This window comes from Phaethon aethereus (genome assembly GCF_964289735.1).
Source record: "Phaethon aethereus genome assembly, chromosome: 15".
Taxonomy (NCBI): domain Eukaryota; kingdom Metazoa; phylum Chordata; class Aves; order Phaethontiformes; family Phaethontidae; genus Phaethon; species Phaethon aethereus.
Window position 1 is genome coordinate 6,953,880 of NC_138591.1, and position 27,758 is coordinate 6,981,637.

Genomic DNA, 27,758 nt, shown 5'->3' on the forward strand with positions numbered 1-27,758 from the left:
TGGAAGAAAACAGGGAAAGTGAAGAAGGGGCAGTTGGAAAAGAGATGCAAGAGTCCTATTCAACAAGATCTGTTATAATATCTGGGACATGCATTTTTCCTAGCCTGTGTAGTGCTTAAGCTAAGCCTAGGGCTTGCTATGTTTTTAAGTGTCCTAAAACTGGCTTTGAGCTCTTTTCTGGGTGGGTTTGGCAAATGCAAGTGATCTCGTTTCTCCTTGGGACTGTTTCAGGGAGGAGCTCTGCATCTTAGCATATTAATGAGTCTTCGTAGTTAGTGGGAACCACTGTCTTTAAGAAGATGAGCTTGTGCGTGACAGCTCAGAACTGGGGAGAAAGTGAACAAAGGAGAGTGGGGAGAGGGAGAAGCAGCAACTATTGAAATAAGATATTAATAGGTTAGAAGAGCAGAATTAATAAAGACTTTTTAAAACATGCCATCAAGAACCCTGCCAGTGCAGAATTATTCATGTACATTTACTATTGTTTTTATCTGGCTCAAGCAGTAAGATTTCTACTGCTTCCCTTGGGAAACTTTTCTGCAAGAGAATAATTCCTAAGTTGGGAAAACTTTTTTGATATTCGTCTTAAATTAGATTTTCTTAATTTTCTCCTATTACTTTGAGTTATGTCAAGTTATGCTGTACTAAACTTCCCTCTCTTTCTGTCATATATCTGTAGATGATTATCACTGTCTTACTTAAAACCCTTGCAACAATGCATGCTAGCTATGAGCATGACATACCTATGATCCCAGCGTTGAGCTGATCTATACAGGCTGAATTATTTTTGCTCCTTCCTTGTCAGCTCTCCCCAAGTGTTTTAGCATTTCTTCAGGCTTTGTTTGGTTTGGGAGCACTTTTCTGGAGGAGGGGTACCCAGGCAGAGCGTAGCATGCCAGGTGCCGTCACATCCAAGCCATGGAGATGGAGCCTCTAAACTTCATTCCTAGATGATGTTTTTGAGTGTACAGACCAAAATAGCCTTGTCTGTATACTTACTGCAGTCTGATGGTGCAAACCAGGTCTCACCCACTGCCTGTAAATCTCTTTCAGCTTTACAACTTTCCAGTCGTCTTCCATTTGTCAAACATCTGTGCTTTGAATTTTTTTTTCTTTGCATTTCTTAGCTGTATTTTCCAAATAGAAGCTTATTCTATTATTTTCTATTTCCACTTCTAATGTCTCTAGGTTCTTTCTTGTTATTTTCCTGTCCTGGCAAGCTTTCATATTATCTCCTACTCTGCAGATACTGTTACTGTCTGATTTGTTGCTGCTTCTAGAAGATCCATGAAAATATTGCATAAGAACAGACTTAGCACATGTCCCAGGGAGCGTGCTGGTTGGCACTACTGCCGAAACAACTTGAAGGGTAGGAGAAAAGGTGGTGGTGTTCATACCCATGGCCTTCAACAATTCGGGTAAAACCCAAATTTGACTAGACCAAGTAAAACAAGTATAAAAAGGACAACAGGAGTCAAAGGTGACATTATGCCTATGGGAGGGGATGAGAGGGTAATATTAGGCTGATCAAGTAAAATAGGAAGTAGACGTGTTCTCTCTCTGTTTCATGGGGAGGAAAAGATGATTAATACCAATGGAAATAAGCACATGCTTTGGTAGTTTGTAAGATTTCTACCGCTGCGTTGTTTTTAGCTTATATTGGAGTTGTGTTCTCTCAACATCTCTTCCCCTCACTGTGCTTATGAAAGCTCGAGCAGGAAAACACGCTCAAGTGAAAACAGTGTGCATGAGGGTCAGCCAAGCTTCTCCTTTCTGGAAGAGAAATTGGGATCTGGTTGTGGTGATTGGGATCCAGCCTTGTGTGCTCTGAAAATGCAAAGACAGCTTCTGTGCCTGCCTGGGCACCCTTAAGTGAAGCTCTGCTGTCAGGTGGCTCGTACTAGCCTGGAGGCAGGAGAGATGGAAGGTTGGATGGAGCCATCCTGCAGGTTGAGTTGTGAGCCATCAGTTGGGTCACCTTTGTTTCAGTGCGTGTGCTGGGAAATAGGACTCCTAAGCCTCAACTGCTAGCTCTACCATAGGCTCTTGTTCTCCCGTACCTTTGTGGTATCATTCTGAGACATGGGATATTTAAGACAGTGAAGCTATGTATCAAGTGGAGTCCCACTGAGGTTCTAGATACTATCACCATACAAAAAATGATAATAGCACATTTAATTAATTCTTTCCACTTCAGTTTCGCTCTTGCACTTGTCTTCACGGTGGATTCTGTACCGCTGCCCTTAGTTTAGCCTAGAGCAAACACACCCATTTTTCTGTAGGAAGTGATGGGCTTTTGCTCTCCGGGCTAGGCGGGATGCCTGCAATTCTTACCTTCCTGGGTCTTGACTGTGTCTCTAAATACTTGAAGCTGTGGTCAGGCGTTGCTTGTGGCTACTGATTACTGCTTCTTAAAATTCATCTGTGTCCGCAAGTAATTTAAAAAGCATTTTCCACATCTGTCCCTGGGTGCCCTGGCCCATCAAACTAAACCACCAGTCTGGTTTTCCACAGCTGTCAATTCTGCTGGTCTCGTTTCCACTCGATGGCAGGGAGGAAAGCAACAACTGTGCAGTGTCCAGTTTTCCATTCTTTGTCTCACAGCAAGCTGTCAGGATCTGGCGTGGTTTACAGAGCCTCCTCCGTTTGAAGTTCTTTTTTTTTTTCTTTCTAGCACTTCAAATGCTTTTGGAGGCCCCCGAGGTTGAGAACCAGGTTTGTCAGACAGAGAGGTCACACAAGGGTTACTGATGCTATCGCTGAGAGCGAACTGTCATCACCAGACTCAGAAATTATGAACGGGGTGCGGAGGTGGAGACCTCGGTAGCTGCTGCTGCTGCTGATCCAGAGATACCTGGGAAGCGTGGCAGCTCCTGATGGTGCTGTGGCTGTTTTGAGCAGGGTGGCCCCAGGAGAGGGATGCAAAAGGGACCTTGTCCCCAGAGGAGAGCACCCAGCAGCTTCTGCTGATGCCAAAGGCTGTTGATATTGGTGGAAGGATTCCCTCTGCTTTGGTGGTCATTGGATCAAGCTCCACCTGCACAATGCATGTAGGAAGAGGAACAGTGTTTAAATCTTAGTTATATTATTGCACTTGAGTACACCAGCCTTTCCTATTTTCATACTTTCATGCATTTCTGAATGCTTTGACAGTGAAGGGTAAAATGTTTCTTCTCCTTTTCCTTTGTCTATCCCCACTTTCTGCCTCTGCTTCCAGTGTTCACTTGGAGAAGGAGGAATAGAGAAGTGGCTTTTTCTGTGGCAGACATGACATCTGCTTCTGTCTTTTCTGCCCAGCCTATAAGTAAATGCCATCTTTATTTCCCCTTTCTTCAGATGAGGGTATCATCTTTATGCTGTACTCCTGCCTTGTAGTTTTGACCAGCAGGCACCAGGCAGCCTTCGACATCCACGGGGAGTCTACCCAGGCAGAAATGATGCTGGCTGTCATATAACAGTGTGGAATAAACTGCACAGTACCAAGGAAGACCCTGGAGTTCCTCTTTGGTACCTGGGAAGGTTTTCTTTTCAAGTCATTTATGTCACTGCAGAAGGACTTAAGGATTAATTAATTATTTTTGTATTGGTAAAACTGCATCGTATTTATTCACACCTGAATCTCCTTCAAAAATGCATGCTGGAATGGCTACTTACGGTTTCTGTCTATGGTGATCAAACACTATGTGAGCAGAAGGTTTCTCAGTAGTTTGTCACACAATAAAATCTTAGTAGAGTGGGAATGACTCTGCTGGTGACTGCACGTACATTGATGATTGTCTGCTCCAAAACCCTTAAATCTTGTTAAAATAATAATATGAATAGGTTGCTCAGCAGTAACAATACATGCAACACTACAGAATATAAACCCCGCCTACAGATAAACGTTCTTGGCATTAAAGAGGTTTTAACCGAAAAGGATGGAACCATGAGGGGGACATTTTAAGTTTTATCCTACTTTGTAATTGTAAATTCCTTTCTAGTAGGGCCTCATTGGTAACAAGATATATATTGAATTAGCTAAACAGCTAATTGATGAAGCTCTGGTTTTATAATGAGCGCCTGTAAATAATGGATACAATTCATCCACGGTGTCCAGTAACACCAGTGAAGTCAATGAAATTACACCAGGATTGAATTTAATTCCTTCTGTCTTTGCTTATCAGCAATACAACTTGCCCAGACATTTTATGGGGAAACATTTGCTCTAGGCTGTTTATGCTGGCTACACTTAAGATTTGGAAGGCGAGGGCAAAAAAAAGAGCAGCCGTAGGAAGAAATCACAAAAATACTTTGTGTAATGTTCTACCTTCTTTTTGTCTCTCTAATAACAGGGCAGCACGCTGAGAAAGCGGAAGATGTATGAAGAATTCCTGAGCAAGGTCTCCATTTTGGGTCAGTTGCCCTTTGGACTTGCCTGTTAGTTCCTGTGTTATATGTGTTGGCAGAATGTATTTTGGTCTTTGATGGCACGATGAAAGCAATGGTGGTCAAACAGAAGGTCTCACGGTTGCGTCATTTCCAAAGGAATGAAAGCGTAAAGGGCCCTTTTTAGGACTTATTTTTCTCATTCTTTAATATGCACTGATCTTTTGTTTAAAGGGCAAATCTTTTCTTAAATATGGGAGCAGGCATGCACCGGTAACCTTTTTTTAGTAGTTGCTGTTGCAGTAGAGATCATATGGATAGAGGAGAAAGCAGTGCAGAGATATGAATTTGTCATAAAGTCTAGTTACATCCTTCCAGGTGACAGGTGAGAAGTTTTTTCCTGTGAGAATACTGTATTTATGTGCACTAAACAAACTAACCTCACAAATCAAAATGGAGTGGTTTTGGTTTTTTTTTCCTGTGTATTTTACAACCCCTGTCTCACATTCTTAAAACATCTGTTTAGCTTCTTGTCCTTGGATTTTGTTGCCCTTTGATTAATGTGATAGCCACGAAATTTGGACATGTTCTTGATGGCCTTCAGTAGGAAAAACAACAAACCCGTAATGCCTGACCAATCAATCACCATTAGGAGAACAAAAGCTCTAATAAGGAAGACGGTGTTAGACAGTACAACGAAATGTTCATGATATAGGATAAACATCATGTTTCTGCTGGGGCTATTTTGCAAATAAAAAAAAAGCAGTACAGGATTAATTTGCTATGTAATTAAAATACTTACATTTCTATTTCAACAATTTTCTTGTTCATGGTATTCCTCTGCCATTTGACCTTATTTACCTGAAATATGAGAGTCTTAGTGAAAATATACTTGAACTTCTGAGAGGCGCTATGCATGAAATTTTCAATTACATTTGTATGCTTAAAGTAAGGCCAAGTATGTTGCTCACTTATTAATGAAGTTTTCATCACTTAAATGCTTTATTTTATGCTTAATTTAAATCTTCCTAAATTAAGAGCACAAATTATACCAAATTACAATGAGTATTTAAAGAAAAAAGGATCTCTGCACCTGCACTAATGAGACGCAATTACAACAATGAGACATCTCAAAACAATTTCAGAGTAGAAAGGTTATTCAAAGATGCACTTCCTTAAACATGCGGTTTGCAATATAATTATATCCTAATTTGTAGTATGGCTTTTCAATCTCAGTAAAAAATGAGGTAGGACTTCAAGATTTGAACCATTTTTAAGTACGAAAAAGCACCAGGCAAAATAACACAACATTTCAGGAGCATCGAGAATTTAGGTGAAATGTGTAAGGATCTATTTCACATGTCTAAAAAGTAGATGACAGCTGGAAAACAGAAAGGTATTTTAGAAATCGCAACACAGCACTGAGAAGTCAGCTTCACTTCATGCCTTAATTTGGTCAGAACTTAGTGATTTTATGGTGGAAAAACCTCTATCTGCTCCTTATATATATTTTTTAAGGCTTGTGTAGTGTCTGTAGCTAGCCATATAACTGTAAGAGCAATTTATGATTTTTTTTATATCTAAGGATTTTTTAGATTATCGGTAACTGTTTATAGTGTACTGAACAATGCACTATAAATGTAGGAAATATATATATATGGAATATATATTCCTCAATATCAATGAGGAAACTAACTGTTTAAAATCTTTCTTCTGGAGTTTAATTAAATATAAAACGATGAATTGATACATACGATTTAGAAATTGCAAAAAATTGCATCTGGTCTACTTTATTTGATGCTTGACTTTTACTCTGCAACTAAAACTTTAGGAGTTTTATATAATGTTCAGTTTGCAAGAACCATTAACCAATGTATTTGTAGTGGTACAATTCCCTTAGACAAAAGAGAGACACTTCGTGACTACAGCTAGAATTAGCTTTGAATTTTTCATAAAGCCAACTGAAGAGGTTTCAAGAGACTCTTTCTTTTCATTGTTAACTACTGAGGAGTTGGGGTTTTTTTAAATGAAAAAGCCTACTCTAGTCTGTATGAAAGAGTTTTATGCTTGTTTTTAGTCAAACAAAGCACTTTTTGAATGTTGCACTGACAATATGGGCTTGATTTTATTAATTGATTTTATTAATTGATATTAATGCCTCTGCAGCAAAGGCCACAAATACACCAGGAAAGTGCATTAGTGATTATAGGTGGGGGAAGCACTAGAAATAATTATTTCCCAAACAGCAACAGAAAGTGGCATGAAAACATGAGGATGTATGTGTGCCAGCCAACTCAAAACTTACCTTTGGAGCACTGATCACTTTGATCTGGTTTTGTTGCCAGACTCAGTGTGCACTTCTAAGCTCAGCCAAAAGGCTTTTTAACTTTTAAAGAAGAACTCTTTCACCCTCACACAATACTTCTAAGCAATATTTTGATCAAAATTGAAAAACTAGAGTCTGAGAGAACAGCCCAGATCTAATCATGGTGTCAGGAGCTGTGTCTTGACTTACAATATTTTAATAATTCGTAATAAGTAAGAATCGGCAGAGCTCTAGTACATGAACTTTAGTCCAGATTTTTGAGGCAGTGAAGGTTATATCACTGTATTATCTGTTTCTTTTAATAACTTTTAAACCTGTCAATTTTTTCAGCCAAATCTGATAAAGGTACAGAACTTCAAGTACAATTCATTGTCTTGAATTCTCATGCAAAGGGATAGAGTGACACACAGGTTGGCAGCCCTCCTCTCCTGGAGAGCAGGGCAGGTGGAATTCATCCCTCAGGAAACGCAGCGGGAGGAGGGCAGCGGGACAGTGAGCAGTCCTGGACGAGCCGCTGTGCAGCCTGTCTTTTGCCATGTGGGTATCTCAGGGGGTTTGTGGCAGCTGCAGGTGGGTGACAAGGACACCAAGCCACAGCAAGCAGGCTGTGTTAGCTCCATTGCTCATACAACAGACTGGGAATTTTTTCTTATTGAAGTTTACTTTGAAGTTTTATAACTTTTCTCCCTAAGTGGGGGAATGAAAAGAAAAACGCTTTGTGAGCCGTCCCACTGGCAAATGTAGCGGAGGTGCCACTTCAAACATCCATACCAAGCCTCTGGTCCCACTGCCACCCGTGCCGCCAGGGTCTGCCGCTGGCTTCAGTGGTGCGTGGTCTCACCCATGGGGGAAGAGTCATCTTTTGCATCGGCACTTTTGCATCACTTACCTAGCAAGCCATCGGGAACTGGCTGAGAGAAACTCTGACGAAAAGGCAGTAGGACTTGTTCTGACATCTGGTGTGGGATGTGGTGAGAGAGGATCTCGACACTTCCATGTCGCTGGTATCTCCAAGCAGCTCCTAGACTACTCCAATCCGCTGCAGCATCAGGGCAGTGCAGATCAGATCACAGGTGGAGGGAACAGGAGCCAACTCTTCCTGTCCAACTTTTAAGATTATTATCTGGGTGATTACTAAAGTCTAAGACACAATGAAAAAATACATTGCTATTTTCCAACTGGAGGTTCGTGCTAAGTGCCTGGATGAAAGAAATGGGTTTTTTTATTACAGAACCGAGCGAGCAGAACTGTCAGTTTAGATATAAATCTTCATCCAAAGTTAGAGTCTTTTTATAATAAAGCTTTATGATCTTCAATATTTTAGAGTCCCTGGACAAATGGGAACGGCTGACAGTGGCTGATGCACTGGAACCTGTCCAGTTTGAAGACGGAGAAAAAATTGTTGTGCAGGGAGAGCCTGGTGATGACTTCTTCATTATTACAGAGGTAGGATCGGCATCCTGATAAGCTCTGTCATTTCCTGGTAAAGATCAAGACTTTGTATTAAAGACATTTGGGTTCTGTTTAATCTCTTATTTCAGCATAAATCTGATCTCACTCCACTCAAACAAGGAGAATTGCTCAAAATTCAAATGAATTCAGACACCAGTTCCATGGAAATGTCTTAAGTGGGACGTTTCCTAATTTCCAGTAAATTGAAGACACAGAGGAATTTTGAGGTGTGTCTAGAGTCTTTACTGTTTGAAGGTTTGTTTTCTGCATGATATTTTTCTTGTTTAAATTGCCGGTACTTTAGCAAGGCTGGCCAGCCACACAGTGCATTGATCATTGTTCCCAAAGGGACTTACAAGGGAAATCACAAACAAACATCTGTAAACTGGAGCAGGAGATCTGAAAATGGATAATTTGTTCTTTGTTTTGCCTTAAACTCAGTCCAAATGGCAGAGCCATTTTCTTGTTTGCTCTCACAAAGGCAGACAGATCTGTCAGGCAGCTGAAAATGCTGACATCTTTTTGGGAGATTACCTGACACTATAGTTCCACCATCTCACTTCTGCAAACAAATGCTGACGGGATTTTTCCTCCCTTTCTGACATAAATATTTGGATCCTTGATATCTCATACAAATACCTAGGCGCTGTGATATAACAAGTTATAAAAAGGTATTAGAGAGGCTCAGATTAAGACTAACAAGACAGCATTAGGATATGATTGTATATGTATTGAAGTTGGAGCTTTTCAGTACCAGCTGTGAGAGTTCATACGCAAAGATATAGACTGGGAATGGCCAACAGATGGCTGTGTGGTGACAGTTCAAGTGCAAATCCCAGGCCAGATGATACATGACCAGCAACAAGGCAGTGGTGGCAAAGGAGCTAGGAGGTAATCTGAATCCCTCACTGTGGGAGAAGGTGGGTCATATGGATGTAAGGAAGCTGGTATCATTGTGTTGCCTTGGGCTCCAGTTGTACGTACACAGGGTACATCTCTGACTCCGTCAGGCTGCTGTGTTGTGATGGGATTTAGGAGGAAAGAGATCCTGCCCCGCGCAGCTGATAAAGGGGTTGTACAGCACCCATTGCAAAATGGCTTAGAGGCCAACGGGCTTCCCTTTGCTCTCCTTATCTGTGAATTTTTGGACAGATGCCTCTATCCAAGGCAGCCAGAATTTGGTTCATAATCAATATCTGACACTTAAAATTCTATTCTTTCTTTCCTCTTGAATGTTGGATGCTGGTGCTGAAACACATACTTGATTTATGAACATAGTTTCTCTTCTGATGCAAATTGTCCGTGCAAATAACTGCACCTGTGTATCACACAGTTGGACACTTAAGGAACTTTAAATACGTGATGAGCAGTGCCCCTTCAAAACAATAGTGTCAGAATAAAAGAGACTAATACTAGAAGGGGATTTTTTTTCATTAACAAAATACTTAGTATATAACAAAAGTTTTTATTTCCACTAGCGTTACTAAGTGTCCTGTTACTTGCAGCAGCACGAGACTAGGAAAACCTGGTTTTCTTAGCTATCGAATCCCATGTGGAAAATTGGCAGCTTGCTGAAGAATTACCGAGGGCCCTTATTTTCCCCCTCTTGATGGAACAGCTGTTAAGACTTGAATGGGTAGAAAAGTATTAACACTGCACACTGTATAATCATAAAGTATCTGCTCACCTCACCCTTCCACTATAAATCTAACATAGTTTCACACTTTGGAAATTGCCTAATTTTTCTGCATTAAAGAATTAACATCCAGTATCAACTATTTCTTGTGCTGCAGTAGTATTTGTGCCCACTCACACATAGTTTAAGTTTTGCATTTTAAACCTGATTTCACAGGAGTTTATGTCTTTGATGTTAAACTTTTCTGCAGGAAAGCTGATGTGAGCCGCCAGGAACACATTATTCTACAAACAGGTTGAAAGTACTTTTGGCTGGTTTGTTGTCACAATATGTTGAAAAGTCATTAGCTTCTTTCATATGTTTTTTGATGTTTGCAGCCTTATAATCCAAAACACTCAAAATGCAGCCAATTTGTTTGGCTGCTGTATATACAGAAAGCATTTCATATATCACCAGAATGCAGCCTCCTTTGGAGTACTCTGTTGTCCAGTAGTACAAAACTAAGCTTTGCCGTGCAATTTTGGGGCATGGTACTCATTTGTTATAAACCATGGTCATTCATGGCATGCCATAGTCAAATCAGTTACCAATTTACAAAGCTTTGGTGCACCAGCATCACAAATACTGGTTCCAAGTGGGATCTTGTGACTCCTATCATAACAGCTTCTCTAAGACACCCAGGACTCACGCATGTATTTTAAATTGTTAGCACAGTTTTGTATGAACTTCATAAATTAATCGTTCATTTCTGATTATCCTGCAATGCTGCCTTCCTCTGTGACATCCCTTTGGGATACCATCTTTTAAGTATATTGGTGCTGCAGAAAGACATAGCCTATAATTGAATTGACACCTTCAGGATTTGCTGACTGAAGTGCAGCCATTAAACCCTTTTGAAAGGGAGATTTCCAGCCTTGGTGATGATCAGAACAGCAATTCCTACTTTAAGCCAGCAATATCATCCTGGTTAGTATGGACAAGGATATTTAGTCTCCCCCTTCTGTCAAGCAAGCACATTCACCTTTACTCCTTTTTTCTTAGTATAATCTTTTTTTCATGGCTTTCTGTCCACCTTCTTATCTCCAGTGATGCACAGCTCATAGTGGGGTGCAGGTTATTTGATGTGCAGGCTGTATGCATGAAAATGCTGCAGTGCCCCATGGACAGCAAGGCTGCAGCAGGAGCTCAGCCAGAGTATTAGAATAACAGAAAATGTGCACAGGGAACTGTCACAGGAAACTGGGGCTTTTTAAGTTCACTGCTCACAAAGCTGTTTATGGCTCATTTTTTGTTAAAAAGTCTAATGAGAAAAGTATTACTCTGAGATTCCAGGACAGCTACAGTTTTTCTGCCATCCTGAATTTTCACAGGCACCAGTAAGATGTTTACTTGCAATAGGTTGGGTGCTTTTACATTTAAATCTCAAACAGCCTTCAACAAGATGTAGTTTTAATATTTAAAGGCTATGATTTTTTCCAGAGATAGAATTATTTTAATGTTTATACCATATTCCTTAATTTGAAGATAGGATCAGAAGTGAATGTCTGCTTACAAAAGCAAAGTAACTGCTTCTGTGAGATTGATTTACTACACTTGAAACTGGTAATTAAAAAAAAGAAAAAAAGAAACAGCCCTGCAGTTTCTGTATTTTCAGCTATTTCCAGGTCTTATTTTCCCACTCTGGTTTTCACACAACAAACTCAGGCTTTCCCAGACCAGACAGATGTGGAATGTATCTGCTGGATTCCAAGGTCATGGAATTATCCCATATGAGATTCCTGGCACAGAGGTGAAAAACTTTAAGCACCATGAAACAATTGTTGCCATAAAGAATTATATTTTGGCAAGCGTAAATCATAACAGATGTACAGTTTCTAACAAATAAATTTGCAGTTGTACTCTGCCACACTGTGTACCCAGCAGTCGGGAGGATTTATTCATCTGACTTCAGATAACGCAAATATTTTTAGCTAGCATTTTAAAGTGGTAGCTTGCAAAGGCATGTGAGCTTTGCGGAGTTAAATATCCCAGCAAACATTAAGTCCCTTTAAATGAAATGCCAGTTGAACGGGGGCTGATTTTATTTCCAACTCGTGCTTTGCCAGACTTCAGCTTGAACAGTAGTTCAAACTAGTGTAGTAGTGCTCTGAAACTGGAAAGAAATGAGGATTTTGCTGTCGTCTAGGTTACTGAGAAAGGTAGCGACAATAGTATTAAAAATAGCGGTTATGATCATGTACCACTCTCTTAAGTTCAGCTTTGAATTTGGCTGGGTGGCACAGCACCTCCAGGTCTGTAACGCAGCTGCCAAAAACGCATGGACCTGCAGCTGTGAAGTGCCCCGCTGGGTTTTCCAGCTCCCACCCCTCCCCACGTCAGCTCACTTGGATCTACTTGTCATGACCAAGCGCACATGGATATTGTCACGGGACTCCACCGACTGTGCTCAGGGAGTCTTTCAACCTCAGCTGCGTACTGAGAGCTTGCTGAACTGCTGCCATATGGCCCTAATACTCCATAAAGTTTGACATGGCTTAAGAAAAATGCCTGAGCAGACACAAACGTACACAGGTGTAGGAGGAGAGAACAGCAAAAGGTTTATAATAGTGCCACTCTGCACCCAAACAGCACAGCTTGTAGCTGTCCTTTAAATGTGCTTTCCATAGCCTGTCATCTTCTCGGAGGACAGTTTGGTTTAAGTGGTGCAGAAAGCAAAGAAATAAAACTGCATGAGAAGCAAAACATTTCCAATTAATAGTTGGTCAAGTTGCCCAACAATAGCATGCAGCAGCCTAAAAATAAAAGACCTAAAAATAGAAGATAATTCACAGGAGAAAATTCAAGGAGAAATGGCCCCATTGTATCGAGTAGTTTCACATTAGATTTTTGTTTTTAACTTTAGTATATTTAATTGTAGATTAGTGCTAAGTTACTAAGGGGGTAGTTGCACCCTCCTCTGCAACTCTTTTGTGAAAAGCACTTCAAAAAAGCTGGGGATTTGTGTTCTTTGTTATTATCCTACTGGTTAGAGAGGGGGCAGAGTCAGGGCATCTGATTTGTAGTCTCACCTGTATTCTCAGTCCAGTCTGTGGGCAGAACATTACCCTCCCCATTTCCCCATCAGTGTGAATAATCCTGATGACACTTCATAAAGGTGAGCAAAAGCTTCATGGGAAAAGGTATAAAGTATCTGTCAGTACTGAAACCAGGCAGTGGGAATAGCAAAACTGGCAAAGAGAAACATTTTCATTGATAGTGCAGAAATCCTTCCAGAATTAATGCATAGAGCTGCCTGATTGACTAAAAGAAGTAAAATTAGTTGGTAACAATTAGTTGTCCAGCACTATTGTTGGCTGATTACACTGAAAACAGTTCTGTAATCCTCGGGGGGCTGCTAGCTTTCATGCTGCTGTTGACATTTCAAATCAGGGCCACAAACTGGTTCCAGTCTGGGCAGGATCCGCTGTGAGTTCTTGCTGAGAGTGTACTTGAGATACTGTCCTGTAGGTGAAATCAGTGTTTCCAGCCTCGCTGACACTCATGGCATGCTATGGAGCGTCTGCACAAATGCAGTTCAAAGCCTTGTTAGGTGGAACAGTGTTTGTAAACTCTTCCTACCATGGTAACGTGCACCAGCAGAGGAAGGTCCTTGGTCTAACTCGGAAGGGCGCTCCGTTCTTCACAGAATTGGGCCTTTTTGTAGGAAAAGTTGACCTGAGTTTTAAATTGCACAAAAAGCATCTGAAGATTTATGATTTAAAAGCTCCTTAAGGAGGAAAAGAAAAAAGAAAAATAATAGCTCAATTGTTTCCTGCTCTAAATTGTTGCTCTTTGACTTTCTAACCCAAGAGAGACCCCTTTGGCACCTACCCCTGTGACAGGCTGGAGAACTACAAAGTAAACTTCTTCCGTATGGTTAATGAAGTCACTGCCTTAGGCACACTCTGCTATCACACCTGATAATCTCTTTAAAAACACAGTGTGATTAATTATTAATTAGGAAGATGAATGTTGTCTAGAAAAGGAGTTTCAAAGGCTACAATCTGAACTGCTTGGTGTTACCGGGATTTTGTTGATACTGAACATGTTTGTCAAAGGCAGTCTACAGCGACTCCTAATATACCTAATAAACAAAATATGCCGAATAAACAGACCCAGCAGTCACTGAGGGCTCTGTACTCTACTTACTTTTAACTGCAGAGACATTGTTTTCCATAGAGCTCTTACAGGAAAGGTACATTCAGTTTTCGTGGTATCACCTGGTTGTGCTGGAGCCATAGTATTTCCATTGGCCCTGCTTCAAAGTTCACCTGTGTTCAGGATGGCGTTTTTAATGGTCAGCTGACGTCAAAGATTGAAAGTTAGGTGTGTGATTGGGTCCTACCCTGACTAGGGATGGAGGTGAAGTATTTTGCTGAGTCAAAGGGATTAAAATGTTAGCTTAGTCCAGCTCTTGTTAAACTCAGCTTAACTTTGACTTCTGTGGGCAGTGGATCAGGCTGCATATACATGCAATATCCATATACATGCAATCTCGAGTGTATCCTAATCTCTTCTCTGTCAGAAAGGAACAGTGTTTCTTAGGAACCAACTGGCTGCACCCTTTCTTCTTCCCACCAGCCATGGAAGACCTGTCAGTGACTGCAGGTTTTGGCCATTCCTTCCAACTCTTTTCTCTGGCCCCATTAATAACCACTGCAATGCAGTCACCTACAGTAAATTCTGCAAAATCTGAAACCTCAGAAGTGAAGTACGATGGAGCATTTTCTTAAAAATTTTGTGAAACTTTAGATTAGCCAATATTTCTAGTCTATTTTAGGACTTTGCAGATTTTGTTCCTCGTTTGTGGCAGAAACCAGGACAACTGTATGTAAATTCTGCGAGTTGCTATGAACCCAGAGACTGGAGAATAACGTATAATAGTTTAAAAATGTACAGTTAAAAAAATATTGTCAAACCCAGTCATGACTCAATCTTAAGTCCACAATCAGAATTAAGTCCTCTTGCATTATCCTTCTCCAATACCATTAAGATTAACTAGCTTTTATATTATGAAAATGAAGCTTTTTTTAAAAAGAAGTTTGATGGGTAGGAAAGCAATGTAAAAGCAATGTACACAGCCAATAGTTTGTTATGGAAAAAAATTCTCACCTGGATTGGCACATCCATGCAATATGACCAAATGATTTGGGGACTTGTAATGACTGTGGTATACAACATATGTAACCTTTTAAGTGGCTCATTTTATCTTACCTACTTATCTCTCTTACATGAACATCTCATGAACTTCACTGGGTTTATCTTCACTACACCTGTCTGTGTGAAGCAACCTCCATTTTGCATGTTGTGGTCTGAAGCACAGGCACAAGAATTAAGATAGTTCTTCATTCCTGTTGAAGACAATCAATTAGGCACCTTGAAGGTCTGGACCTCCATGATTTCGCTCACAGAAGGTCTAAAGCAGAGAAGCAATGTTAGCCCTATGAATCCCAGGCTAATATATCAACTGACCATCCTTTTTCCTTTATGTTAAATTTTACCACCCAAAAATGATGGGTGTTCTTTTCTAACTGCAGGTTAAGTGGAAGTCACTTGCACTTTGTATTGCTGCCTGAAATTTGTTTATTTATTCCCTTGTTTTTGCATAAAAGTCTTTCATAAATCAAAGGTTGGTAAATAATAAAAATCCAAGATTGCTTACTGGCTAAAGGAGTATTTGCAGTGTCTTTGGCTACATAGTTCAAAGGATTTGTCTTCTCTTGGAAAGTATCCCTAGAACTGCTGATCCTTAGCTGTAACATAAAAGCCATCCCAGGAATGATGCTATTAGCAGTCCCAAATGGCTAAAATGGCAGCTGCGGAGTGATATGCTAGTGGTCTTCCAGGACACTGCGACTGAGAACATTGCTTATGCCAGCATCATGAGGTACACACAGGACTTGGTAAACTTAGGTCTTGAAGTAAAACCAGGAGGATGCAATGTAGCTGTACTATTCTCAAAGGCTTAAAAGTAGTTTTCAAAGGCTTAAAAGTAGTTTTCATAACCTCTCTTTTGCACATGCTATACCCAGTGCAAAAAAAAAAGTGTATGAATGTTTCCCCGGTTCACTTGTGACATGACAACTTGTGTAGGAGTCTTCAGTCTCATTCAGCTATAATTTAAAACATCTGATTTGTAAACCCATAAAATTGAAGTTTATGCTGGAAATACAGACACACCCTGGTCTCTTACCACTATAGAATACATGGAAAACTGGGAGATCATTTGGTGCACAGAGAAGTAAAACATGAAGTTAGTAGTTGGCAGTTCCATTCTTAATATATACATGCTCCTTTTGAATTTTCATAAAAATCAGAGTGCTAGATTTTCTCAGTCTCAAAACAGCCTGTGACTTTTTATTTAGCTAATACTTGCTTTAAGGTAAGGTTGTTGTTTTGACTCTTTTCTCTTTAGTCTCGTCCAGTAATGTCCTCCTACCATGGAAGTCTGCAAAAGCAGTGGAGGTTCCCAGGTAACAGAATACCTCTCTGTGTGAGTAAGGAGAGCATCAGAGGCCGTTTAGCCTTCAAGGTTTTCAGGAGGTTTTCAGGATCTTTATAAGGTCTTTTGGCATTGAAGACCGAGCTCACAAGCCCTCATTCAAAGCATTTAGTCAACGTGACCAAGAACTTAATGGCTTGAGGCATGTTAAATCTAAGCTGAAATTAAAGGCATCTGCTGTCTCAGGAGCTAGGAGCTCTGTCCTGAGGAGTGCTTTTCTGTCTTTAAGCAAAAATACTACAGTTTAAACAAGACCCGAAATATAGTGGTGTCCAACCTGGTGGAAGAGCAATGGAGCATTTCCTAATCCCTACTGGAGTTCATCGCTTTCTCTGAATCATGTTAAAGCTGTCCCTTAGTGGGATGTCTTTTCTCCCTCCTCTGCAAAGATACTGTTGAGATGACTACAGATTTGCTGAAAGAATATGCCCCTTAGGGTTATCATTCATTAGCTGTGTAGTGTGGGTTTTGTGGAGCATGCAAGGCTCTCTGCAGTGTGCTTCAGGTAAGAGGCAGCTTTGACTGCGTGAGATTTTTCTTCTGAACTTCAGAATTTGGTCCTTTGAATACACAAGATTCACCAACTGAAAGGATTTCAAGAGACCTTTCCGTGGGGGATTTTCCTGATCTCCGTGATAAACTCCCTTCTCTCCTTCCCCCAGTTTGCTCCAAGTTTTATTTCTTGCTCAGAAGCTGTTGCCCTAGCTGGCCGCAGCTGCTCACCCAGCCCTGGTCACAGCATTAGTTATGAGACTTCAATGACGATATCTGTCTCAGCCTTTTGCTTGGTCTGGTTACTTCAGCATCTACAGAATGTTTTCACAAAGAAGCAGATGGTGGTAGGAGTAATTGGGCCGTAAAACAACATTAACAGCTAAAAACGATTTTCACCAGAAAGGATTTTGTGGGCAGGGTGAGGGAGGTTCAGCACTGTTTTCTTGTTTTCTCTCCCGTACATTCAACCCTGCCCCTGCTGTAGGTGGTAGTGCTCCGCACTGTCTGCTTCCAGGAGATGAGCCCTGTCAGGTCAGTCACAAATATGAACAGTTGATGAATAACCCATTATAGACTCACTTTTATGTTGCCTCAGTGGATGTTTCCTGGCTTCAGAGAGAGTCAAGATAATGGCTAGCTTTGTAGAAAGAAAGAATCTCTAAAATGCAACATTTTTTTTCCTTTGTGACTTTTATTGCTTTGTACGCTGACATGTCTGAGGGAGGAAAACAGTGCCTTGTTGCCAATAATCCACAGCGCTTGGCACAGACGGTCTTTAAAATCTGGCACCAGGATGAATATTAATTCAGTTGTTTTCCCACAGAAGCTACTGATTAGTCAAGGCCAAGTATCACTGAGATGATTCATTAAAACCCGTCATCTGAGCCCACCTTTAGTGAGTGGATCTGCTTTTTGTCACCCCTGCGACAGGTGGACTGAATGTGTAATAAAAGGGGCAACTAAAATCCTAGAATGGAGTAAAGAGAAAAATGCAGAGGGACCCCAAAGGCTGGACTGTGGTGCAATCGCTTCCCAGCTTTCTGGGCATGGAGCCAGGACAACTAGCCAAGGAGGATCACACCCCAGGCAAGGGCTCCTCCCATGGCTCAGAGCTGGTATCCTTATCCCTCTGCCACCACCCCCTTGCCCCTAGGCTTCCCAGTGCCACTTGGCAACTGGTGGCATGGGAGAGAAGCATGGCACTGCTGTGGCACCGAGGCTGGGGAGCACAGAGGCCACCGTGGTGTTCCCCCATCTGATGGTGGGGGATGATGATGACTGTCGATGAAGTCTTGAGTCCCTGAACGCATGGATATGCCTCTACTGGACACCTGCACGATCTAGCCTGATGTTAGTTCTGCTGCTGTGGCTCAAGGGAAACATTTTAAAGTTAAGAGACTATAAAACTTCATGTTGTGATTCTGAAAAGGCTTAATGAAGAAAAAACAATTTTTTATTCTTTGTGCAAAACCCACTTTTTTTTTTTTTTGCATAGGTATTGCAAGGCTCACTGTGCATGAAGTAAATTGCATTTGGTGCGGTGTATTCTGCTTCTTTTGGCTTTTCACTATTTTTACTGGTCTCTCCACCTGAATCTTGTCTTGTTCCATCTCATAAAAACATTTCTTTTACTTCAAGGGGAATACATTAGGTACGGCAGAGGTTTAATGCAGACTGTATCAAAGAAACACTAAAGGGGAAGATTGTCTGAGATACTGCAATAGGAGGATGAACAAACGATTGAAAAGGTCTTCCCATGTCAAACCATCTATGATTTTAAATACTGAACGATCAAGGCAAAGGCGTTTCCTGGTGATTAATGACAGGCTGGGTGTAGTCATGTCTGGGCCTTAACCCTGGCCTCTCCTATATCCCTAGGAAATGCCCTGTGGCTCAGTTGTTTCTGCTGTTTTAAGCTACACTTCGTTTATGATTGATTGTCATTTTGTAAAGTACCTTTATGTTTGTGACTATTTTGGTGATTGCTCTAGACAGCTTTGTTCCTCTCTCTCGGGTCTGGATGTTATTCCCAAACTATATATAAATGTGCCTAGGTAGCAGAAGTGGTGAAGTTTAGCCATACATACATTAGTCTTATGCAGGTGTGATATAGCTGGTGCGCACGGCAAACTGCAGATTGTTTGATATCAAGCGTGGCTGTAGAGCTAACGTATAGGATTTGTGCCAGCTTGGTAGTAATATTTACTTTCCATCTTTGCTAGATTGCAGTGTGCATTAGTGTGGTTGAGGATTATGGCCAATAAGAATGTGATGCATTAATGTTATAATGTTATGGTGACTGCATAATAGTAATCATAGACATTGTCACTGTGGCTGTTGCAGTGTAAAGGCACTTTCTGCAGCACTGCTCTCTCTCAAGGAGATTGTACAGGTATAACAGTGCACCCATTATTACTCTAATGTTGCCTTTTGAGCTCATTTGACATTGCACTATTAATCCTAAAGATACTCACAAGGTGCTGGCTTTCTGAAAATCCGCTGAAATCAGTGGCATGCAAGATTTCCACAGTCATGGCCAAATTTAAAAACCTGAACACAGAAATGTTGTATATTTGTTTTCAAATTTGTTTTTATGGTTGGACTCGATGATCTTAAAGGTCTTTTTCAACCTAAATGATTCTATGATTCTACGATTCCAAAGCTCTCAGTAGCTCATTAGCTTGGCCATTGTCTTGCACTGTAACCTGCAGTGAACCCTAATGGGTGCAGAAAAGAGCTCTTGCTAGAGATAAGCAAACCAAACAACCACCACTTTCTCAGTTACTGCACACCTGGGGTCTGTCCATGTAGCCCTTACCTGCTCAAGAGTCTAACAGGTGCATCATAAATAATATTCATAAAAGTAAAGTTTGCCAAACTGGACCAAAGTTGCTTGAGGTTTCACATCAGACAACTGAACTGATTTAAATTATCGTTTTTTGAAGTGGAGGGTGAAACATTAGCTGACAGATCTTAGCAGGTTTCACAGATTCACCAGGCAATCGCTATTTCCAGGAGTTTTGCAGCATTGGGACCAATAGCTTTTGACTCTCTTTAATTTAAGGTAATGATTTGGAGATGCTCTGTGAATCACATGTATGAACCAGTTAGCGGGCAGATATGATCAAATAAAGTGTAATTTATTATAGTTGTAGCTATGCTGGTGTAAGAACATTGCCCAGGCAATGTTTGTAGATAGGTAAATGGTGTATTTTATTAGATATATCTGGAGAAATAGACAACTTGGAGGAAGCCATGTGTGCCCAAAAGCTCTTCTCCCTTATCTAGCTATGTTAGTTGGTCTAATAAACGATACTACTTCCACAAACCTCATCTAGCCTGCAATTAAATAAAATACTCCCAGAATCATACTGTGTGAAAGATCTTTTAATTCATTTCAGATCTGCTATAGCTTCCATTAAAACCAATAGGAGTCTTTACATTGGGTCTCATCTGCTTCTCCGTGTGAACAGGATCGTTTTATACCACTTCACAGCCTCTTCCTTCATCTTTCGTAATAACTTAGCAAAGATTTAACAGCGACATATAATGAGGGTTTGTGTGACTGTGGAGTGAGGGGAAACTTATCTTTTGAATGTCTGAATTATGGAGTGTGCCGATTAACAAAGTGAGAAAGAGGAAAGGTATGTTCATAATAGCAACTGATAGCATTAATAGCGATAGCAGATGGATCAGCCTGACCTTTTTTGTCTCTCATTCTATAGACTACACTGCTCTTTTCTAGGGGATGGTGAAGAGGAAAACAAAATAGAAAAGCTTTCTAAGCTCAAAACTAGGATAAAAATGTAATATTTTGAGGGCATGGGGAAAAAATCTGTCTTCCATGCATTACTTTAAAAAAGCAGTAAGTAAAAAAGTATGAAACTTTTATTTCATAAAATAAAATAAATAAAAATAGTAACTTCCTGCTTATGAAAATTAAAATTCCTTCCTTTAAAAAGGATAAATTTATTCTGTATACTTAGTGTATCAGAAGGACATAAACATAGACATTGCATAAACTCATGGTAGAATAAATACTCGTCTATTTTAATACTGATAAATAAGTCCTTTATTACAGGTGGAGCCTCACTACTTTTTTTACTGATTGCTGTATCTTTAAAATGGGAGGTTAGACCAGCAAAATCAAAATATCAACGAGATTGACTTTTAAACCAAAAAGTTTTTAGAACAGTGTTGAGTTTCCCTTCCCTCCCTCTGCCTCTGGTGAAGGACCATACTGCACAGCCTGTCCCACCCAGAGGTAACGTGGACACATCACTGCCACATTTTGCCTTGTGCTGCCCGGGAATGATCCCATCCAATCCGCTGAGCTGGAGTAGAGGAAAAAATACAGAATTTCAGTTTTGAGCATCATGAACAGTTGCCTTTTGTAGCCAAGCTATTGAGGCCAGCTGCTGGCTATAGGATTCATACTTAAATATAAAAATAGGTCTCCTGAAGCAATTTGCGCTTATAAGTACAGGCAGGTTAAGGGCCTGGGAGTCTCAATGTTGATCCAGATGGGTCTTTACGCTGTAGGAATTCATCCGTTTGGTCCTTTTTGTTTAAAAGTGAAACATCTATCAAAATCTCATTACTTTGGGGAGGATGGGAGCTCATGGATTATAAACCTTAATTTACTTTTTATATCTTAAATTATGGTGCCGTATCTAAGCCATAAATTTTTACAAAACAAACTGCTGATGCATTTGAAAGACACGAATAAATACTCTCAGCACCATGACAGAGCTGTGATAGAGGGAGTGAGGAGGTGCGGGGGGTGAGGGTGGCAGAGAGGTGGTGATGGCACATTGCTTTTGGAACTGCTACTCTTGTTGTTTTTGCAATAAGATGCCCGTATTTACTTGGAGGAGAGGAGAGAAGGTTAATGATATCGGTTCCTGGGAATACAGGCACTCCCCAGTGACTGAAAGGGAATATTCCTGGATCCACCAAAGATGATAATTTCACTCCCAAGCGTCTGCTAGCAGAAAGACATGCCTGTCTGCCTTCAGTTTAATATCATCACAAAGTGCTGATTTATTAAATGGTGTCAAACTTCTTGACAGTCTTTGAGCCTGTGCTCTGTAGGTTTTGCTTGGTGGTGTAGGAGGCTGAAATGGCTATCAGTATACAAGACAGTATTTTAAATTGAGCAGCGCTAAATAGCCTGATCCTGCAAATCTAGGATTGTGCCGTTTATTTCAGAGCCTCATCTTGCCAAGTTTTGTGTGCCATTTAAGGAGAAATCTTTCCCACCAAGACCAAATGCTTTTGGGAGGGAGAGTGATAAGCCCCTTGAATCCTTGCTAGATAATTCCTGTACCTCCTGGGACAAGGCCCAGGAGATTTATTCAGTCACATCATTTATAGGAGGTAGGGTTTTCTAAAGCACAAGAAGGATAGAAAACTCAAAACCTGTGTCAGAAGATTTGACAAGTAAAGTAAAATGAAACACAGCCATGAGACCTGTGATGGGAGCAAAGGTAGGGATCAGCACCGAATTAATTTAGTATGACAGCTTCATTAAGTATATGGGTAATAAAGGATTGTTTCTGTGGTGTTTTATTCTGTATCATTTTATTTCTGTATTATTTTTGCCCTGGTTACACTGGTCAGCTACAGTTGGACTCTTCCTCTAATACAGTCAGAATAGCGTTGATTCCAGAGATAAGACATGCAAAGTGAAGGTGATACAGATAGATAATTATAAATACAGCTTCTTTGTTTCATGGTGTGGACAGTCTTCCCGTGAAGGTCACTCTGACAATACTCCAGGATGTACTTGTGGAGCTGGTGACTGGTGCAACGAGAGGCCAAGTGGCGTAATCAGATCTTACATCTGGGTGCTCGCTGTCAGGGTTTCAGGAAACTTCTTGTGCTCCGTGATAGACCTGTTCTCACTGGGCAACGGGAAAAGCCTATGTGACTGTTAAAACAAGAGTGGAAAAATATGTATCTGGAATACGCACTGCTTTATCCTGCCAAGCCAAGTGTTTATTGTGGAGGCCAGACACATCTGTCCTCCTCCAACAGATATCATGGTGTTTCTTGGATTAAAAAGGCCGACTGTAGTGGAACAGTGGAAGAAATTGCTTCAGAAGACTGACTTATTGGAGTCCTATATCATATGGACCCTGTCAAAAAAATATTAGCCACAATAAAAGCTAACACTTGGGGAGATGAAAGCAATATTGCTTGATACTGTGATTTACCTTTAAGGCAACGTGCTCAAGGTGGGCAGTGGAGAATTGAGTCCTTTCTTCATTTGACCTGGGAGGTCAATATGATTACTTTGGGGATTTTTTTTTTTGTTTATGTAATAAAACATCTGTAATAAAAGTTTTTTTAAAAAATTAGTTTTGGGAAAGAGACTGGAGACATGGATTGCAGACAGCTATTTGGGTCAAGGGGTTAGGTTTTTGCCAGGCTCCAGATGGGGACGGAGAGGAGGACGGGGGCTGGAAGCGATTCTGAAGCTGAATCCATCTACACTACACAGGCAATAAGAACAGCATCAATGTAGTGAGCTGCACCTGATCTGAAGTTTGGCAAGAGAGAGGTCGATCCACACACTGTTCCCTGTATGCGGTATTTCCGAGAATGTTGCTTATGAATGTGTGTTTGTTCTGAAAACTTGCAGTAAGTGTGAATAACAAAACTCATTACACTATCTGTGCATTTTCATGCCCTTGCAGATTTACTGGAAGATCTTGGAAAACAGCAGCTTTGGCAGAACAATTTAGTTATATCAAGGATAAGGAATTTTTGCTGGAAACTTGCCAGGCACCAAATCCTTTCTTATATCCAGTTCTTCCAGTTACTTCTGTGGACAGCCTTACACTTGCTGTGGACAGTTCTATGTGCATGGCATTCTAAAGGTAGCTAAAACCCCAAACAAACCCCACAAAAGACCAAAACTAGCCTTCCACTGTATGTTTGGCTTTTTTTGAACAACCTTGCCCAGTTCAGGTGCCCTCGCTCATGCACGTTGTGCCAATCACATGGTTCTCTATCTTCTACCATCAGCTGCCTGGCATATTAAGAGTGAAAGCATTGAAGCTGAGAAGAGTTTTGTGATTGTTTTCATTGGTCCTCAATTTACAGCCCTGGTGTCTCTTCAGTGTTTTTGTAATACCAATAGGGCATGATGGGGTGGAAAGCTAAATTGTCATGATGAATATAAGGTGTTGACAGATGATATCTAGGGATTTATACTAAGCACAGGTTACTGCTAATGGGCAAAATGAGAAAGTATAATTTCTAATGTGTCAGATTAATTTGATGTACATCCAAGTCTGTAGAAAAACCATCAGATGCTTAGCATGTATCAGACAATACTGGCACATAATTTGATTTTTGTTTCTGGTTCCTGGCATTACCTCTTCATTTATATAGCACATAAAGGTTACATTATAAGTTAACCTAGAGAGCGGCCCAGCAATTTGTAAGGTATATGGGCTTAAAAATAACCCTGTTATGAAATAGGACATGATGCAATAAAATGGTATGACAGCATGTTAGTAGTGCTTGTTCAGAAGAAAGCAAATCATGATCATTTGCTACATAATAGTGGATATTCTACTGCTCTTGGTTATTCCTGGGCTCCCAGGTCCTAGAAAAGCAAAAGCCAGACCTCAAGCAGCCTTATATTGCTGTTTATATTTGCAATTCAGTGACGATGTTTGGGATACTATAGGGTGCGTTTAAACACAGTGCGAAGGTGAAGGGCTGGTTCTGCAGGGTGCTGAGTGCCTTTAACTGCATCGAAGCCAAGGTGTTTCAGGGTGCTCAGTGTCTCCTCATGCCTCCCACCATACCCGGAGACACACAAGTTTCTTTTGGTGGAAGGCAGCTGCAGGATATTTGCAGCCAGTGAATCTGCACTGAATACTCTGCACTGGAGGGAGGTTTATGCCCCAAGCTGGGGTGGTCCCGCAGCTGGTTACAGGCACCGACAGCGCCGACGAGCCAAGCAATGCCAGACTTGGGTGTCAACTGCAGAGTGAGGGCTGTGATATTTTCCAATAACTGGCATCAATCTTCCGAGCATAGTCCACATTACTGTGTCTCCTCCCCTTCCCTGTCCTGGTTGGGGCAGGATCAGTCTCCGTGTATTACTTTCCAAGCCAAAAAACTTAAAAAAAAAATGGAGACATCAATGCTCACCAGCTTTGCTGTGAAAAAATGGCTCTCCAGTCTATTTAAAAATCTTTATAATTTCAGTTAAAATCAAAATACATTAACATTTTGCCTTTCCCTATGCTTTTGGTTTGGACTCGGAAGATAATTTCGTATGTTACTGTAATTTAAGCAGATACTGTCTCTATTCCTCTACAAAAGCTTTATGCCACAATAATTTAAGATTTCCTCCAGGTTAGAATATTTCTGCATGTAAAACCTCTTTGAAGGTTTAAATAGACTGTAACTGCGTTTTGACATGTATTAGCACGTGTCAAGTACCGCAGTTATTAAGGGTAGTGGAGACAAGACACATTCCATCTCTCCAGCGACTGACTCGCAGGTGTCCAGATCACTACAGGCCACAAGCGGGCAAAGCTGCTAAAAAAAAAATCACCCTTTGTTGCAACAAGCATTAAAAACCGCCTTTACCAACCATTTCAGCAATAGATCCAGTGCATGATCAGGTGAGGAATAAACTCTAGTTGCTGTCTTACAAAATCATGTCCCAAGACTGTGGATGGGAAAATTGCCTTTTTATTCCTTACGATGTAAATCTTTTCTGTGTCTCTTGTAAGGTTCTGCATCCACACAAAACATATTTTTAAATTACATTAAAGCATACATTTGCACAGCATGATGTGCATTAGTTAAATAGGAGTTACTGAGTTCTGTCCTGTTCCTCTTCTCTTCTGCGTGAGCTGAATCTGTCTGCATCCAGACAATTCGTAAGGGAGAAATCGTTTGCCATGCTGATAGATTTTTTTTTTTTATCCTTTAATTCCTTTCATTCGTATATAAGGAATTGAGTGAAATTGTCATCTCTCTCGTACAGAACTAAAGCAGTGTGATATGCAGAAGGAAATACTCAGGACTCGGTACTTTTTAAAGCATAACAGGTTTAAGCAAAGCCAACTGACTTTCTGCGCTTCTCTTCCCAGGGCACAGCGTCTGTTCTGCAGCGCAGGTCTGACAACGAGGAGTACATCGAAGTTGGAAGACTTGGCCCATCAGATTATTTTGGTAAGAAAATTCAGCTTAAGGATGGTTCAGAAAGACAGGCAGACGGAGTTGTATCAAGTAGTTACTGTCTAAATTAGTGTTCCACTCTTTTACAAGCGAGGGGTTATGCGTAGGTCAGCTGCTGCTTTCAGCAATACTGAGAGATTTCACTGAAGCTGAAACCATTCCTTGGTTTACACCAGGGTAGCTGACAGGAGACAGATCCAGAATCAGCGAAACAGTCTGAAAGCATTTGTTTTCAAAGGCATTTTACACGCATGCATTATGCATGTGTAATGCATTTGTACTGTCAACAGAATTATGTAAAGTGTCTATCAAGAGATACGTAAAGGGGGATGTTCTACAACCAAAGCAACTGGATGGTGGCTAGAATATGCACCCTCTGAAAAATTGGCACAGGGTGCGTGACAGCGTATTTATCCCTATTTCCAGGTGAGATAGCGTTACTGCTCAATCGGCCCCGGGCTGCTACGGTGGTGGCACGCGGACCCCTGAAGTGTGTAAAGCTGGATCGGCCCCGCTTCGAACGAGTGCTCGGTCCTTGTTCCGAAATCCTCAAGAGAAACATCCAGAGATACAACAGTTTCATTTCACTCACCGTCTAAATGATTCCTTCTGGAATCATGCCTTTGTGTGACCTTGTGCACTTAAATTTGCTCTGTGCAGCTCCATAGCTTTATGAAGAAAAAAATAAAAGGTGTGCATTTTATGTGTATTTTTTCTGTTTATGTCATGTACTGGATGTCAGTTCAAATCTCATGTATCATGTAAGTAGGAAGACAACTGTTTGGGTAACACTAGCTTTGGGGAAGATTCGGCTCTTGGCTTGCAGGCGAGATTTTTACCTATTGTTGGATCATATAGCTTGAAACTGTGTTTGTAACTATTTAAAATCCATATGAATTTCTATTTCCCTTATTATCTTTGAACTTGGTCTTACTCACCTTTTGTCAGACTTCTCTGATCAAGCGATGTCCCTATGCCTGTCACTTCTAAAGGACTTTTCACAGGTTGTGGACTGGAGGTTTCTGAAATCCCGTGAGGTGAGTGGCAGACATGCAGTTTAAGAGGGAAGATTGAAGGAAGGTTTTGATCATTCCAGCAAGCCAGGGAAAAGTAGAGCTTTTGAGTAATTTTGTTTGTGGCTTAGATATAGGGGCCATATTCCTCCATGTTACAAGACCTTTCAGGTCTGCTCTGTAGGAGATGCTAAGCCAAACAGCCTCCTCCAGTCTGCAAGGGACGTTTTGTAAGCATTCACGTGGAGCCTTTAGGACCTAAGTTATTTGTCCGCAGCTTTTTTTAAATGAGGGTTTGCATTAGATCCCTTAAAAATCCAACAGGAACTTCTCTGCTGATGTAACTAGGCTTCGAAAGATACTTGTCTGCAGCAGAGAATCCTCAGCCACTTCTCTGAATATTACATGAAATGCTGAAGAGATGGTGCCGGGTGTGCATCAGGGGCAAAAGCAGCGGTTTGTTCTTAATAAGGTCCACTTAATTAAATTCAGTGGACCTTTCTTTTAGTATGTGAATACATTTTAGGATATTTTAGTATTTTCTGAAAGCCAAATGCATGTTTCAAAATGCTGCCTCTCCTCCAAAAGACGTGGCGCGTAACAAAAAGCACCAGGATCTCGCAAGAAGCTCCTAGAGCCCGGGTCCCTCCAGGTGCGTGCAGACGCGTTGGCCGTTGTGCTGCCCTGCCTGGACACGGGTCTCCTCTTGAACGGAGC

At 40.9% G+C, this 27,758-nt stretch overlaps 1 protein-coding gene across 1 annotated transcript in view; it reads left to right on the top strand.

Moving 5' to 3' along the window:
• PRKAR1B (protein kinase cAMP-dependent type I regulatory subunit beta) overlaps positions 1-26,627 on the top strand; it is a gene marked incomplete at its 3' end in the record, with an annotated part of 97,295 nt that extends 70,668 nt beyond the window's left edge. The window contains exons 7-10 of the mRNA XM_082006972.1: positions 4,332-4,392; positions 8,016-8,137; positions 25,941-26,022; positions 26,455-26,627. Coding sequence (XP_081863098.1) covers positions 4,332-4,392; positions 8,016-8,137; positions 25,941-26,022; positions 26,455-26,627 — 438 coding nt within the window. The remainder of the gene's footprint in view (positions 1-4,331; positions 4,393-8,015; positions 8,138-25,940; positions 26,023-26,454) is intronic.
• Between the last annotated feature and the right edge of the window lie 1,131 nt (positions 26,628-27,758).